The sequence below is a fragment of the Onychostruthus taczanowskii genome, unplaced genomic scaffold (genome assembly GCF_017590055.1).
Source record: "Onychostruthus taczanowskii isolate IOZ18803 unplaced genomic scaffold, ASM1759005v1 scaffold123, whole genome shotgun sequence".
Classification (NCBI taxonomy): domain Eukaryota; kingdom Metazoa; phylum Chordata; class Aves; order Passeriformes; family Passeridae; genus Onychostruthus; species Onychostruthus taczanowskii.
Window position 1 is genome coordinate 1,074,304 of NW_024498385.1, and position 18,451 is coordinate 1,092,754.

At 35.6% G+C, this 18,451-nt stretch overlaps 1 protein-coding gene across 1 annotated transcript in view; it reads right to left on the minus strand.

Annotated features, from left to right (window-relative positions):
• Positions 1-18,451, minus strand: part of WDR70 (WD repeat domain 70) — a 123,618-nt gene that overhangs the window by 86,322 nt on the left and 18,845 nt on the right. Inside the window, exons 6-7 of the mRNA XM_041396013.1 lie at positions 6,607-6,666; positions 1,033-1,166 (exon numbers count right to left, since the gene is read on the minus strand). Coding sequence (XP_041251947.1) covers positions 1,033-1,166; positions 6,607-6,666 — 194 coding nt within the window. The remainder of the gene's footprint in view (positions 1-1,032; positions 1,167-6,606; positions 6,667-18,451) is intronic.

Below are 18,451 nucleotides of genomic sequence, written 5' to 3' on the forward strand. Positions count from 1 at the left end.
TAAATTTATGGCTCCAGATCTTGATTTCTCCTAACACCTCATGTTTCCATACCAGAACTCCTCAGAATGCTCTGAAATTCGAGTCTGTGAATGCTAATAGCCCTTCAATAATAAACTTTATAGTGAAAAAGTAATATAAGAATATATATACACCTGGACACAAGTTATATAATATTCCATATAGTTCACCAGCTTGTCTCAATGTCAGCATGAAAGAACTTGAAGCTGAATCTTCTTACCAGACAGAGATATAGTTCCAGTTTTATGTTTAGAAAAAGATACAGAAGATATATTTGAATAGTAACTCTTGAGCTCCCAAAATTAGTTCATGAGACTCGCATCATAAGTGTAATTTCCAAACTTCACACCAGTAAAGTCTATATTTAATATTACTTCATGTTTCTGTTTTAAGTATTTTACTTATACATCAATGTACTCAAATCACAAGTATTTCACAAAGAACATTTACATAAAAATACTTATGAGATCCTTACAACACACTAAATTAATACTGTCAAGAATAACAAGCATTTTAAGTTTATTTTTTGCGATCACTTTTTTGCTAATAGGAGCTTACCTATTTATCTGCAAGCTATCCCTTAAACAGAGCATTAACATACATTCTACTTGTGTTTTTTATACAATATTTATATTTTACACCATTATTGGCAAATTTGAATGCTCTCTTCTGCTAAACTTGAAAATGCTTCATTAAAATAATGTCCTACTGTGAGATAAAGACTGTCAGCTCTTTTTCCTCAGTTATACCAGAGGAAAGACAATACCAATTATATTCTGCTAACTAATAATGTAAATGAAATTGATGCCAGAAGAGTCTGAATCAGTCACTTTATATATGAAAACATTTAATTGTTTATTTATTTATTCCTAAGTGGCATGTTTATTTAATTATGTTTTTGAAGTAAATGTATCATTTGTCAGCTTATTATAAGAAGTCAAGGTCTGTCAAAGAGATTGGAATTGCATGCTTAACATGAAACATTAAGTGCAAAAGGCAGCCTTCATGCCTACCATTCACAAGGCTGGAGGGACCGAAAAGCTTGGAGAGAGGCATCCATTCCAGCGAAATCCCAAAATTTTACATCATAATCATATCCACCAGTTATCAAACGAGCACCTGAAGGATCCAACCCCAAAGCAGAAACCTGTAAAGGAAAAAAAATTACAATCATAATAATTCAAGTTTTTTTTTTTTTTTCCCCACAATTTTTCATAATCATCATAATTCAAGTTTTGTTTTTTTTTTTTTCCCACAAATTTTCAGGGTCTCAGCAAAATAAAAAATGCAACTAAAGTTTAAAAAAAAAAAAAAAAAAAAAAAAAACAAAAAACCCAAAACCAACACCCACAAAACCCCAGGAAAAAAAAAAAAAAAAAAGAAAGAAAACCAACAACAAAAAACCCAAAAAACCAAAAAGCCCAGACCCAAGCCTCAAACAACCCAGAGTGGTTTGTTACTAAAATATCCTAACTAGATTTTCATTTTGAAATTTCACTACCTTGAATAAAGTCATAGCACTTTTGAAGTAGCAGTAAGAATGGAAGTAGCAATTACATCATCTGAATAAACCACTGAAGACAGCTGACAAAAAAATAGTTTACAGTGTTTACTTTCTAATAATTTCATTGCAAAATGGGGCTAAATGTTTCTATTGTGCTCTAGACTTCTATCAAAAGTACAAACAATATTTCCAGCAAGGTAACAAAATAGTGGTTAACATTCACCAGCTAAAGATTCTAAGTTTATTTAAGACAGCTCTTGTGCATATACACATTGCTTAGTTAAATTTCTCTTCTGAAAAAGGAAGGGAAGAATAAAATGGGGTATAAACTTGAACTTTTTTAAATCGCAGATTTTAAAAATATATTACTGTAACAAAACAGGTCAAAGTAACTTCTCAAAACCAATTTCTTTTATATACACAACCAGCTTCTCAGAGCTATTAGAAATTCTGAGGAAAGAAAGCTTATGCTTATTATTCTCATATGTTGCTCTCAAATCACAGATCAACTAAAACAGAAATTTTACTGAAAATCGATTTTAATTCTCTATTTGAAGAATGGTAATGTTCTATAGTACAATACACAGTATTTCACAAACTAAAACAAACAGTAGTGTTCAAATCACCACATGGAGAAGTAAGGTAATAGAAGGCATTTCGCTAGAAATTATATAAAATAATTATTTAAAACCATTTTCCTTCAAAATTATTTCTTTTCCTTTCACATTTGTGAAAATATCATATTTACTACTATGGTTTCAAACATTAATATAACATTAGCTGGACAATGTGCTGAATTAATTTAGATACCAAGAGATTAATTCTCAAAAAATTATCTACATAAGAGTGATGAAAAGTTATATCAAAAAATATAAAACTAGAGTATTTTTGTAATTACTCAAAATTACACCTAGTCTGAAATGTTAAAATGCCTGAACTAGTTTTCATTAAAAGATAAAATTCATATGGAATTCATGCTTATGTTTTAATGGAGCTCATCGGTAAAACCTAGACTACAACCAGCAGATTACTTTTAACAAAAACAAAACAAAAACATGGGTCATCCCACATTTTTTAGAGATAATCATCACATTGAAAAACCCTTTCAGTAAGAAGAAAGATAGTCTCCAACACAATAAAGCAGTAGTAGTAGAAGTAGTACTAGTACTACTAGTAGTAGTTCTAGTAGCAGTAGTAATGATAAAGATGATAGTAATAATAATTATGATGATAATAAAATGTCAGGAAAAGCATTGAAGAGATAAACCAGAAAATTCTGAAGGAAAAAGAATTCACCAAGTACATCGGACTTATAGAAAACCATGTGGGAAAAAGTCCCAATCAAACAAAAACACTATTTATGCAGAATAGAAGACAAAAAAACCCTTCATTTCAGAGTGGAGGGTAATGCCTGAGAATAATGTCATGACTACAGGTTAGCAAAACAGAATTTCTTCACAGAAGAAAAGAACTAGGGGAATGGCTTTCAGATGTCTAAAACAGTATTAAAAATTCTAGATGCACACAAATACCAAGAATTTTACACAGAAGATGGTCACCTATATGTACCTTCTTTACACGTATACATGAGAAGTACTGACAGGAACAATAATTTAATGCAGACACATAGTAATACCACCAAAAAAAACTTGTCTCAACGATACATCAGTCTACTATTGTACTTTTTTTTCAAAGCTTTAGTATACATCTATACACACTGTGTTATGGACACTTTAAAACTTACGTAAACTGTTGAATAGCTCCCACAGAAAATATTTTAAAGCATGGAAACAAGTTCATGAAAAAAAGTAACCTACAGAAACAACTGTCCCAACAAAAACAGCCTGTATGAACAACATTTTTTCTTTAAGATGGATAATTTGCTTCCCTAGAATTTAAATTTCCTTATATGAATTAGTATGGGCTTCTTTTGAGTTTTCTTTTTCCAGTTTCACGGAGAAAAAGTGCACTTACTATTCCTTATCTTATCAAAGACTCATTTTTAGTTGTCTTCTCCTACAGGTTCCCACTACTGCTGACAAGCTCTGTGCTGGCCAGTTTTTAAGCATCACCTCTTAAGGCAGGAACAGGCTATTCCCCAATGTTGGAAATGAAGCAGGGGAAGCAGTAGCCTGGCTTGGCTGAGCAGGGATTTTCTCTAGGAAGTAAGGCAAAAAAGGAAGGTATATGCCCAGTGGAAGCAAAGTCAGGTGACATGGGAAGACTACAGAGATGCTGCTTACTGCAGCCAAAGAGATGCCGCAGGGAGAAAATCTGTGCAGCCAAAGCTCAGTTGGAGTTGAAGCTGCCCAGAACCATGGGGGAAAACAAGAACTTCTTTTTTTTTTTTTTTCAAGCATATTAATGGTTAAAAACAGTGTAGAAATAATACCAGCCCATTACAGGATAAGGATGCACACTTCACAAAGAGGTCAGAGACAAAGCAGAGATGTTTAAAGCTTTCTTTGCTTCTGTCTTCTGACAGGAGGGGTCAAGACTGTGAAAATTATCAACTCCCAGCCAATCCTGAAACTGAGCAGGATCTGCTGCTCCAAGTGGATCCCTGTATCAGGCTACGGAGATTTAGACCAGGCTGATGAGATTCATCTGAGAATCCTCGAAGAGCTAGCTGATGTTATTCCCAAGCCTTTCTTGATAACTTTCAGGCAGTCTTGAGAATCTGGAGAGGTCCCAGATGACTGGAAACTGATGAAAGTGGTTCCAGTTTTCAAGAAGGGCAAGAAGGACAACACTGTCATCAGCCACCACCAGCACGGCCTCATGAGAGGAAAGCCTTGCTTATCAAACCTGATTTCCTTTTAAAACAAGGTAAGCCATCTAGTTAATAAACGGACTCCAGTTGATGTGATCTTTTTGGATATAAGTAACACTTTTGATACTATCTCTCACAGAGTTCTTCTTGATGAAATGTATTAGGAAAAGGCTCTTCACCCAGAGGGTGGTTGGGCTCTGAAAAAGGCTCCCATGGAAGCTGTCACAGCAGCTGAAAGAGTTCAGTAAGTGTCTGGACAATGCTCTTGGGTACCTGCTGTGACTCTTGAAAATGGTGCCGTGCAGGGTCAGGAGGTGAACTTGATCATCTTTGATCAAGTCTCTTTCTATCTCAGAAAATTCTGTGATTCTGTAACACAGGTACCTCACAGTATTTCAAATACACAACACCCTAGTATAGCCAACTGTCTGAAAACAGTACTTTCAAGGAAACCAAGATGTGGCAGAAATTATGAATCTATTCACCAGACAACTGACTCCTCCTTCATCTAAAAGTTCTGCTGTAATTCAGAGGCATTCACTTGCAGAAATCTTTATAATGTGAAATTTCTTGTGTATTTCTAAAAAGAATATGCCCCTTTTACAACGTAAATGGAAATTTTGAACCCTAGCAATTTCATTCATGATTTCTGCCATGCAGAAAAACTGGGCATCTCCAGATTAATCAGAACACTCAAGTGTTCTATTCAGTAACTTCTATATGAGGGAGCAGTTGTGAAATGAGATATTAGAAAGCATATACTTCATATTCTTTCTCATACCCACCTATATATCAAAAGTACCAGGAGAAATAAAAAATATATATGAAGTTTCATTGGGAACAGTAATTTCTATTACACTGTATAAGCAAAACAACTGGGAAATTAATCAGTTTTCTGGGAAGACTCTCTAGCTTGGGAAATCTTTCCTGAGACTTCTCAGCTGCACAGGAATAGAGTCATCATCAAATCCACATTCACTAGATTGAAGAGGTACAGATGGGATATATAAGCTTAGCTGAAATACATTACACTGTATGAACATAATGAGAAGATTGTATTTAAAAACACTGGGGCAAAACACCAAAATCAAGATACGAAGTTATTCCCATCTTTATGTGTCTAAGGTCAGGGGTAAATGGTTTCACTGTTCTAAAAAAAAAAAAAAAAAAAAAAAAAATGGGGGGGGGGGGGGGGGGGGAACAAACCAAAAAGACAGCCCTTCTACAGAAGAGATTTTTTTTCAATATGTTTAATTTACTGCATCCAGTCTAATCCAACTGTGCTATATATATCCCACATTACAATTCACCTCTGCTCAAGGTGATGACAGCTGCATTCTCCTGCAGTCAAAATATCTCAGAAGTCTTCCAGAACTGTAACTACCACTTTATAAGGCCTTTTAGTTAGAAATAACATGAGCTTGCTCTTCAAAAAGCCATGAAAAGATTTACTGCTTTAATATCGAGAAAAATAAACCAGAAAAATTTACCTAACAAAGTTTGTTAGGACATGTATTCAAGAAACATACTGCAGAAGCAGTTACTGTCACATGTAAAATGGGAAACTGATTTGCACTAGTACACTTACTCTGCAAACCTAGTATCCATAGAAATTAATATGCAAAGCAGTTGTATGCACCATGTGTAGAAAAATCCACTCTATTTTGTTCAGTGTTGTGCAATGCATCTTTTACAGGTCAATTAGCCCACAAAAACAATTGAATTTATACTGCAAGATGTGATTATACAGAGATAGACAGATGGATATATATATACAGAGCAGAGAATCAATTGTCGTTCTTTAAAAGAAAGCAAAGGAGCAGTAGTGGAGATAAAAACTAGAAAAGATGCAGTCAAAGACAAGGAAGAACAAGATCTCAAGAAATTGAGAATGGGTTATAAAAAGGCACTAAAAGATTGAAGTAAAATGAAGTACTTAGCTGCAAAGAAGTCATTGGCAATAACATAGTCCTTCAAACCCATGACCAAAGAAAGGTCTCGATTAGACCCATGTCTATATATTAAGAAGGTCTATCCTAGAAGAAAAACTCTAACAATTACAGAGAACATACTTGATGAAAATGAGACTACAGTTGAGTCAAATGGAGCCATATTTAAGTTATTACAAGAAATTGAAGAGGTAGTCATGAAACACACTTTCAATTGCACTAAGAAAAGAGACCGACTAAACTAACAAAGCAAGGAAACAATTTGCTTCTTGACTTTAGCTGATAAGTATTTGTTAACCTATTTCACAGACTGGCACAGTTGTAGAAAAGCACGAAGGGTTGAAAACCTGTTATCACTTACTGTCTTGGTTCCATGCTGGAGTGTAATTTCATGAGAATCTGGGATTTTCTTGACAGGGTTCTGGAAAAAAAAAAAAATCCATCTCTGTGAAAACAGTGGTATCTCCAAAAAAAACCCCATTAATGCAATATATATGTAAAAGTAAGAAGGCTTCCCTCGCATCAGTAGTAACATGAGGAGAAGAAATGGGGAAATCATAAACCAGAGACTGATTTCACATTTTTATTTGCATGAATAGACTTCCAAAAATATGACAAATAATTGTTTTAAAAATATGACACTGTCTTAAGACTAAAACACGAAAATATTTTCTTTTTTTTTTTTTTTTTTCTCTTTGGAAGGTATTAGTCCACACAGAAAGAAATGTAATGGAAGTACTCAAACACTTTTCAGAAATTTTCTAGAAAGGTCGTGTGAATCATTACCTTGAAAATGCTTCTTTATCTGGCACCACTCCAGTTTCCTAAAACAGACACTATCTATCCTCTTGATGCCTAACATCTTTGCTATAATTTTCTGTTGCCAAGTATGATTTTAAAATAATTTTAGGAACATTTTATACTACACATTAAATCTCCTGTCTTATCCATCTCTGCCAATCCCTTCACTATCTTCCACGTTTCACAGAAATGTCTCTATAGCATCAGGCTGATTATCTTCATACTTTTTTTATCTTATCAGTTCCATCTTTTATTTTTCTGACAAAACTAAAACTTTCATTATCTTTGGTTTAGCCACACCTACCCTTACTTAAACTACAAGAGAGTACACTTAGATTAGGCACTATTCTTTACTTTGAGGGTTGTTAGGCACTGGCACAGGTTGCCCAGAGAAGCTGTGGGTGTTTCATCCCTGGAAATGCTCCAGGTCATACTGGATGGTGCTCTGAGCAACTCAGTCTAGAGGGAGGTGCTTCTGCCCATGGCAGTGGGGTGGAAATGAGATGGTCTTTAAGATGGGAGGGCATGGAGGCTGTGCATGTGCTCTCATAATTTGTCTTCCAGAACAACCACTTTGCTCACTGAAGCCCTACTGGGAAGTGGCAAGACATCCCCTGCTAATTAGAAGTAGAGAATATATCCCCTGCTTTCCCTTGTTTCCAGGTGTGGACTTCACTTTTACTTCATTAAGTTGCCTCTATCTCCATGTGCTTTTTTTCCATCTTCTTCTGCTCCATCCTGCTGAGGATGGGAGTGATAAAGTAGCCTGGTGTGCACCTGGCATCCAGCTAAGGTCAGCCCACCACAAGGTAACAGCAAAGGTTTACCAATAACTACACCACATCCTAAAAGGTATAGCCCACATGGAACCAAGTGACACTTTCAGATTCTGTGGTTTAGAAGCTGAAAAGCAGTTGTAGCTGAAAATTCCCAAGTGAAGCTGTGATTATGAAAATTAGTTTATTGTTCAACTGACACTATAAAGCACACAGACAAAGGTATAATTATAATACAAATTAAGATTTCAATGCTCCATCATTCCCTACACTATGAACTGATATTTGCTGTTCTTGGGATGCAAAAAACTGCTCAACAGCCATTGCTGGCACTTGTCCTCCAAGCACATTCCATAAAAACCAAAGTGTGAAAAGCAAACAGTTTCCAAGATTCATCCACAACAGCCATCACACACAATAAAAGATGTACTATTTTTGTGAATCAAAAGCTTTCACAGAAACCATTGCTGCATTCTTACTTTAATCACTGCCAGGTTGCTTTTCTGCATTGGAGTATTACACAGTTCTTCATTTCATGTAACTTACCACAAAGATAGGTATTGTATGTCTATATTATGTCAGCACTGAATTTAATTTTCAGAGGGTATCTTAACTACTTTCAAAGGTCTTTCAGTAAGCCATAAAAGAGAAAAATTATTAATAAACAAATTATCTAGAACAAATTTTATTTTAATTGCTAGCTCCGTCAGGTGACAATAATTAAATCCCCTTTTTTATGAGAAGAGTGAAGCACTAACATGAAAACATTTTTGCTTTACACCACACTCACACTGAACAGTATTCTGGCTACTCATTTTAGAGAAGAAAAACAGACAGGAATATATTCTGCCACCTGATAAATCAAACATTCTAAGCCTAAAAGTCAGACACTTGGCGACTGCTACTGGTGCTAAGCTCTGCAGGGTCCAAGGGATGCCTGACAGTTAAAGTAACTATTTAGACTATTCAAAACAAAAAATTAAGATAACAACATCCAGGAACATATCTTGGCATAACATCTGCAAATTAGCTAAATATTTACAAAAAACCAAGGTGGCTTATTCTATTTGAGTTAGCCATGAACTTCATAAATAACACAGAATGCTGTATCTCTAATGTGTTACAGCACATGCCTATATGCACACAAGATAATCATATGCAACTACCAGCACTACTGCATTTTTCAGGTTATCACACTCCAAAGAATAACGAACACCATAAAATGTTTTTTTTTTTTTTTTTTCACACTTTGAAAGGGAAATATAGCTAATACATTTAGGCTGATTTGAACATCCGGATATCATGTATACTGGAATATTACTGTAAGTGTGAAAAAAGCGTCAAGACAGTTTGCCTGAATTGTACCTGCATTTGTAGGACTTCAGCTGTTGCTTGGATTTCAGATGCTAACTTTACACAAACTGATTATATGATTTCACTAATATTGTTCTACAAAATTTGTATAGTGATTAAAACTATAGGAGGTAAAATCTTTACAGGATTTCCAGGGTGTTTTTTGTTGTTGCTGTTGTTTTCTTTTAAAGCCCATGAGGAAAAGATCATACTTTAAATTTCTGCTTCAGCAGAAACAGATGAAAATAGTTATGGTGTTGACATATCTCCTAATACTTTTACAAAAATTCTCAATTCCCTGGCTGACATAAGATTTATATACATTAAATCTGTGAAATAGAGTATTCTACAAGTTACAGTTTTTTCTCAAAATGAACAGTCTTACCTTAAAAGCAATTTCTGCAAAAGGGACACTGCAAATCAGCATCACATCTGCAGTATGGAGTTTCAATTTTTTCAGGGAATTCCAGCCCTAGCTGAGTGTTATACTCCTGCGTCTAACAACAATCTTCTATTTACTGCATCACTGTCAGTAAATATTGTGGATTTCTTTTCCCTTGCTCCTTTTGGGAGCTTCCTTATTCTCAAACAATACTCAGAAAATATGCCACTAGCAACCAGAGGCTGAAACTACATTAGTCTCCCCAGAATGTTTTGAGAAAAATCAAAGACAAAAACAAGAGGTCAAATAAATCAAAATTACTCTTTTTTTCATGGCCAACCAGAGAAGGGGAAAATGATGCATTTATACATAAAAGAACCTCTACTGTTCTGTTTCCAGAGGTTTGTATATAACTGGAAATTATATTGTATGAAAGAGACTTGCAAACTGTAGGTAATCTTTCACACATCAGGTCCTTAAATAGGAACTTTTCTGGGTACCTAAAATACTATAATTTACAGAGAAAAACCATGTCTTTTTCTCTATGTTTGCAATTGCCTTCTTTGAGAACTTCAAGATCATATGCTGCCCTGGAAAAAAATCTGGATAGCTCCCTTGTTCTCAATTCTCTCCTGAAACACCGGCTTCCTGAAAATTTGAAAAGACTATCATTTGTGAGAGCAGAGCTATGGCACAGCATGGAGAAAAAAATGCAAAACTGCAGCTGGTTGAACTAAACGCAGAGTCTGTCTTGAGCAAGAGAAAAGGTTAAAAGTTACCTTAAATATCTTTAAGACAGCCTTTAAATTGATCAGGGAGCTGGAGCACTTCTCTTGCAAGAAGGGAGCATTGCTCAGCCTGGAGAAGAGAAGGCCCTGGGGAATCACTATTCTTGTATCTGAAGGGGGCCTCAAAAAAGCTGGAGGGGCTTACCACAAGGACATGTAGCATTAGGATAAAGGGCAATAGGTTTAAACTGAGAAAGAGGCTAGGTTTAGGTTAGATATTACAAAGAAATTCTTTACTGTGAGGGTGGTGAGGTACTAGCACAGGTTGCTGAGAAAAGCTGTGGATGCCCCGTCCCTTAAGTTTTTAAGACCAGGCCTGGATGGGACTCTGAGCAACGTGGTTTAGTTGCAGGAACATTGGAATGAGATGGTCTTTAAGGTACCATTCAAGCCAAACCATTCAATAATTCTAAGTGATTCTACTATACTAAAAACCCCCTTCAGCTCCAAGGGTACACACACCCTGCTCTTTTGGGTCTCTGGTTTGATACACTCCACAGGAAGATGCTGTCTGTTCATGGGCATGAATGATGAGAAGGAGGCAAGAGCTACACTTCACAGACATTTCTCTGTTTCTGGTGAAAATACAGGTTTTGCAGAAAAGTATCACAGAAGTGCTCCGACACAGATGATTACTGCCTTATTTGAAGACAGACGGAAATGACTGGAATACTAAATGGGCAGCAGGAATAGCTGGTGGAAGTGGAAAAGGAACAACAAACCCTAGCAACAAATGGTAATGTGAGTACCACCATCTACTTAAGACCTTAACTCTCCACAAAAAAGGTCCCCTTACAGAAGGCCATGTATTAATCATTCAAATCTCAGGCCTTGTTGCAATTAAGAAAAAAGGACTTCCTATTTTTGTGCCTTTTGTTCAAATATATAATGTTCCTGTTTTCTTGAAAGTTTTTTTAAAGCTTATTCTCTTCCCACACAAAATTCCCAATTTGCATGGAAAAGCAACTATCACACTGCTGAGGGGCAAGGCAAGGAGTGCAGGAAAATTTGAGACCCTTTGAAAGACTTATTTTGTACACCAGTGCTGAAATCTGCCTTGTGACCAGATACTAGCAAATTTATCCCTCTATTTTCTTCAGCAAAGTATTCAAAATCGCAAGTGCAATTAAGAAAGTTAATCAAGATCACAGGGAAGAGTTAAAAAGAGAAATGTAATATCTTCTTATAAAAATGTTCATACTGTAAATTATGTTACATATTGGAGGGAAAGCTCTTAAAACATTTTTAGGACAAAAATATGGGCAGACAACTCATCAACAATCAGAACAGAAAGGATGGGATATCTGACACAGTAATTCCCAGAGCAGACAGGTACAACAGCACAAGCTCTTCACAAAACCATGGAATGGTCAGTGTTGGAAGGGACTTCTGGAGATCGTCCAGTCCAACCCTCCTGCCAAGGCAAGGTGACCTGGAGCAGGTGACACAGGAATTCAGCCAGGTGGGTTTTGAATAACTCCAGAGAGGGAGACTCCATGGACAGCCTGTAATGTTTAGGCAGATAAAATACCACAGAAATCCAGTGAATTCTGGAGAAAAGCCACTGTTTATCGTGACCACCGAAGAAATCTGGTCCAAGTGCTGCAGTATGTAGGCACAACCATATGTTAATATGAATAGCAGAAGGTTTCAACTCATGCTTCTTGTTGCTTGTCTGTATCAAAATGTTTTGGTTTACAGGTCAAATATTCTCTCTCTTAAAACACAACCTAAATTATTTTTTTTCAGTGTAAAAAGTTCTAGAAGTCCATAAAACTTCAGAAGGGGACACTTGCATAACCTTCATACATTGGAATTAACCTCAGGCCCACAAAAAAGCAGTTTCTTCCCTTCTACCTCACATCCAAATTCAATATGCAAGTTCAATATGCAGGAAGGAAATTAAGAGACTATTTTAGTGATGATGAACAGAGAGAACAGAACCGGTTCTGTTCTTCACTATTAAGTCTGAAACATTATTTGAAGAAAGATAAAAGGAGGTTAAGGGGAGTATTTCACAAATCTGGAAGAAAACCTCCCTCATTCCTCTTTTCAAATTAGATAAATGTTTTCAGCTGTTAGGCATCCAGATGAATTTTCCATGACAGCAGTGAAAGGTGAAGGCAGTAGTAAGTGTTCTAATTTATTTTTTCTGTTATTTTTTAAACCCATTTTTCAAACAAACACACAGTGATGTCACATTTTGTTCCACAATCATGCACTGATTAAAACCACACTACTTGTAAAATGGGCAGGTATACCAAGTCACAATTTTTCACTCTTTTCCTCTGTAAATTAAACTGAAAATAAACGTGTAAGATATACACTCAGGTTTCACAAGTGAACATTCAAGAGAACGATTAAGTATGAAAAACTACAATATGAGAGATGGGCAAGATGCTGTTCTCCAGCAACAGAAAAATATAAATTTTTTTGGGTTTACAGGGTGCATTACCCATAAATTTCCATGCAGAAGGAAGCATACAGATTTGAAAGGACATTTCAACAACTTTTAATTTCCTCTCTTTTAGATGTTAGAATTGACAGATGTATTCTCATGCAAACTTGCATGTTATTAAACTCAGCTTGGCCCAGATTCATATTATCTGAGTTTCTAAATATGATGCATCTAAATATGGAAACAACTTTCTTCAGACTTCCTATTCTGCCTTCAGAAATAGGTAAATAACTAAAGTGTGCCAAAAAACAAAAAGTATTTTGAAATCTCTCCTCTTCATGAATTATTCATAAAAGTGCAAAGCATCTGAATTTCTAGCACAGATGCCTTGATTAGATTGGGTGAATCAGGGTACACGTGTCTGTATTATCTAAATTTCTGGTCTGAAGACAAAGGAAAACATTCTGGAAAACAGGAGGATGCATGCAAACACTGGTATGAATTATCTTGGCTGGCATTCCCACAAAATACCCAAAATATCCATTACTCATGGAATTAACCTCAGGCATGCATGATGAATGCAGAAAACCTTCAAAATTAACAGAAATATCAGAAGGGCCCTTTAAAATCATATTGTTCCCAGTTTCCAGCCTTTAATTTAGGTAAGTCAAAACACCACAAAATATTTACATCTTGAATTTTAAGTATAGGAAGATCAAGATGTTATTCCTTCCTTTAGTGAATTAAGAAATATTGCTTCAGTGTGCACTCAAAAATTAAAAGGTGCTTTAAATAGATGAACTTCCTTTCAAATACTAACAGGATGTAAATTCAATTATTCAACATGTAAATAGTACTATGGCTAGTTTCTCCTAACATCATCTAATTCACAGATTTGTGCAATTTTTCTCTTATGATCTGAACCTAAGTGTTTTGTCAGGTTTGACTAGCAGGGAAAAAGACCTTAGATTAAATCTTTATTCCAACATGACTGCCTAAAAGTAATAAATTTATATTGTTATTATAGGACAGTACAAGATATTTTATTAGATGTTGAGTCAAATAGTAACTCAGAGACTGTGCCATGACACAGGCAACATTAGTTAGTTCTCCCCTTCCCTTTCATGCCACTGACCAGCATATCCTTTTATGAAAAGACTCCAATGGCTTAGCAGTTTAGAAAAGGTATTACAAATAGAATCTCAGCATGTTTGCAAGCACCATTTTTAGAGATAAACAGCATACTTCTGAAGTACAGCAAAAAGCCTGCTTGATCTGTCTTCTGGGGGCTCATTTAGACACATGTCAGGAGGTTGCTATTTTCCATCTAGATTCCAAAATCTTATTCAGATAAATTTCTAAATTTGTAACAAGCCTTCGATTTATGAAGTCATAGTTTATATTAAATTAATGATTATGACCTGGGAATTGTTCTCACAACGTATACCAAAGAAATTCTCTTGAGCCTTTTCTAAAACAAGTTATAACGATCAATAAAACTTATTTAAATGTAAAATTGCCTGGAGTCATTCAAGTTTCCTCTGCAGTTTCTGGGAGACAGGTTTACTTAAGCCTAGTATTCCAGTTACATTCTACTCATATAACCACCTATCTGCTTCATCTTTATCTTCTCAGCTTCAAATGGGTACAAACAGAAATAATTCAAATTTGCTGAAACTGTATGTACAACTGCCACATACCACCAAAAAGCACCCATGTTCAGTCAAGACACTATTTTACTACAATAAAAAAATACAAAACATTACTGTTACCTGCCATGTTAGGAATGAAAAAAATCTCTAGCATTTTCAGTCAGGCATATCCTTTATTCAGGTTGTTCCTTAGAGCTGAATAGAGCACTTTGTTGTAACATAATGGAATACTTCCATTTACTCTGCAACAGTAAAACAACTCACACAACCATAGATCAGCTGACAATGAGGAGAAATAAAACAAACTCTGAAAGCTCTTTTCAGGTTGGGAGGTTTCCAAACCATAGCTTAATTATGAAATCAGAAAGGACAAATAATTGTGAACTTTTAAGTTATTTGGAGTAAAAGTGCCAAATGCTTAGTTCAGATGGGACATTCACCTATTTTACATTCAGCTTGTGTATAATTTTGTACCACAGAGTCTTTGTGAGATTTCTACCACAAGGAATATGCCATAAAAGACACCCATGAAAGAATCCAAAACCAAAACATAGGATGCACAACCAGACTGAACTTAACAATTGTTAATGCATAACATTTTTCAGACTGCTAGCCAGTTCACTTAAGTATTTACATTAAACCTGATCCAAAACATCTTTTATCTAAACTACACAGACACTTTATCATTACCACCATTTGGCAAACTTTAGGGAATAAAGAGCATGAAGTTCTTTCACCTGACTCACCAAGATAAACCATGAACACTTAGATGTTTTTCACTCTTTAAAATAGCTTTACTGCTCTCTAGATTTAACCACTGACAAAACTGAAGTACTTATGTAGTATCGTACAATTCAGAAATACGTACGAAGTTCAACATGTTTTTTCAAAAAAATATTCCTCCTCTCTATATCCTTAAAAAACCAAAAATACTACTAAGCCTTTTTAAGTCATGCAGCAAAACGCAATTTCAGTTACATGCACTTCCATGGAAGTACATTAAAATTACATCTGCAGTACAATAAGTATTAAAACTTCTTTTGAAAGCTGTGTAACCACTGAAATTAAGTCCATCAACAGCAATACAATCCTGGACTCATCAAAACTTAAAAAAACAATGCAACCAAGATATAATCAATATATTGATTATATATGATGGCATTGCTATCTAAAACAGAAATGGTATTACTACAGCTGAAATAAAATCCATTTTTTCTCTTATCAAAAAGGGCCTTATTTAAAGAGCTCATTGTAAGACTTCTGGTGAACATGTTAGCATAGAATTTCACAATCAAGATAATACAACCTGTACACCACTATAATGGCAACCTCATTAGCAAGCCACCTTTTTTAAACAGTATTTTAATGAACGAAAAACAATACACCATTGGTGTAGACCAATCCTTGACCTTTAACTGTGCTATTTATTTGACTTCTACATACCTCAGTTTCCTCATCTGAAAAAAGGGGAATAAATAACACCTATTTCAAGGAATCTGCTATAAGCTTTTCAGCAATAATGGTGAAGTTTTTCACATTCCCTAGGGGTCCTGTTAGTCTTAGCAAACACACTACCTTCAGCAAACTAAACCATTACAGCTCAAGAGAGAGAGAGAGAGATGTCCACAGACTACACTTTTCAACAGTTCTACAGCTGTTAATGCGAAACATATTCATTCAAAAGTTTACTTCAGGATCTTGAGAGACAGAAATTTATGCGTAACAACCCACCCAGTGACAATGACTGCAGTTATCCACAAACTTACCAAATAATTAGAGTAAGGAATTAAAAGTATATGTGTGTGTGTGTTTGTGTGTTTATCAGCTAGTCATGTACAGAAGATCTGCAACACAGGGTGAAGGTAGGGGGACAAGGGTTAAAAGTTACAGCATGTCTCTGTTACTGCAGGAAGGAAGAACAATTTCCTATGTAGCTTCCACAGCTGGTTCCAATTCCATTACTGTTTCAATTACTAATTCTCCCATGCCACCCATAAATTACCTTCAAAACATTAACATTTAGGCTCTCTTATAGCAGCACAATTTTATGTAATGTGACATGAGGATAAATTGCTAAGTGACTTTATGCATCTGTAAAGAGAAAAAGATACATTTATATTGCGTGGATTTGAGATCCATGCTTGGTAGAAACACACCTTCCTTCATGCTTCACTCAGATATATTCTTTTATCTAAGCTTATGACAGAAGAAAGCAGTGCATTAGGGCCAGACTATACACCTCCTATTGCTAAAATGGTTGTAGTACCCAACAACACTGCAATAATTTTTAAGGTGTTCAAGGGAAGTACTAACACTAGGTTAGAAATGGCAACCAGTGTGAATATCCTGGCTTTATTTGGAATCATAAAGCAAATAATTGTAAAATGTTGTGTGCAACAATTAGGAAACATGCTTGTCTTCTATGTATTTATATGGTGTATTTTACTACAGTACCTATATATGCTGAAATCCCTAAAGCATATTCTATCAAAAATACTGATTTCCATACATGTAATGTAGCCTGAAAATTCCAAATTATTACAATTAAACCTGACAAGACACACAACTAGACAGAAAGACACTGATTTCTACAAAGCAATTACACTTAACTGTCCAGTATGGCTCAGCTCTGGGTTATACAGGGAAAGAAAGACGTCAACACAGCCTTCACCTTCATTTAACCCATGTTAAATCCAACACTTATTATAGTTGTTCCTTAAAAAGCCTGAAGTATATGAGTACACAGAAACAATGCTTCACTTTTTAATCCAGACTAAGATAAAGATCCATTGTCTTGACAACACTAACTGTTGTGCACAGAAAAAGAACACAAAAAGTCAACATCATACCTTCCTGAAATGCCTCATTTCAGATTTTTACTGACATTAAGATCTCATACATCTTTCTTCCTTCCTAACCTATAAAAATGTAGATTAGATACAACCTATGATGTCTCTCCTTATTCAATAGGTTTCTTAATCTTCACAAGGAGTTGCTGATGATACTCCATACTACGTAAAGATTACTTGAATTACAGGAAAAATCTTCCTTGTACAATCTAAAGTTAAATTTTGAATTATATGATTCAAATGAAATTGCTATTACTTGTTAATGAGATAATGGAATGGATTAACAACAATATGCATCTTTAACTTGGTCATAACAGAGAGTTACCATTCTTAGTTCATACCAATCTAGTACAAAGATGGCAACTTCAGATACTCAGATGAAACCCTACAATTGCTTTTTGTGCGAGTCAGGGAAGGAAAGCACAATCCATAGACATAGAGAAGTCCAGATTCCAGACCACACATCTACTATATATCTGCTGTAAAATTTTCAACATGACAATTGCTTATGAGCTTTTGTTTTAAATAGGATAAAATGTCCCACCTTACAGCAGTGCTATGCTGATACTCCAGTAGCTACAGTATGTTTGCTCATTGAGCGGTTCAGGTTCCACTAAGACAGAAATTATTATTAATGCCTATTACTTACAAACAATCATTGAATAGTTTAAGTTGACAGGGACCTGTAAAGGCCATCTAGTCCAATGCCCCTGCAATGAATAGGGATATATTCAACTAGATCACATTGCACAGACCTCTGTTCAACCTGGAGTTGAATTTTGTTTCCAGGGGTGGGGCATATACCATATCTCTCTGGATAACCTGTTCCAGTGTTTTACAGGCCGCAGAATAAAAAATCTTGTATCTAGGCTAAATCAACCCTCTTTTAGCTCAATGCCATGACCCCTTGCTCAGTACCTACAGACCCTGCTAAAATGTTTGTCCTCATCTTTCTTGTGGGGCTCCTTTAGGTACTGGAAGGCTGCAATAAGGTATCCTCAGTGTCTTTCTTCTTCAGGTCCTAATTCTCTCAGCCTTTTTGTCACATGAGAGGTGCTGCAACCCTCTGAGCATCTTTGTGGCCCTTCCCTGGACTCACTCTGAAAGGTCCCTGTCCTTCTTGTTTTATGCTAGGGACCCAGGGCTGGATGCAGTACTCCAGATAGATCTCAGCAGAGCAGAGCAGAGGGGCAGAATCCCCTCCCTG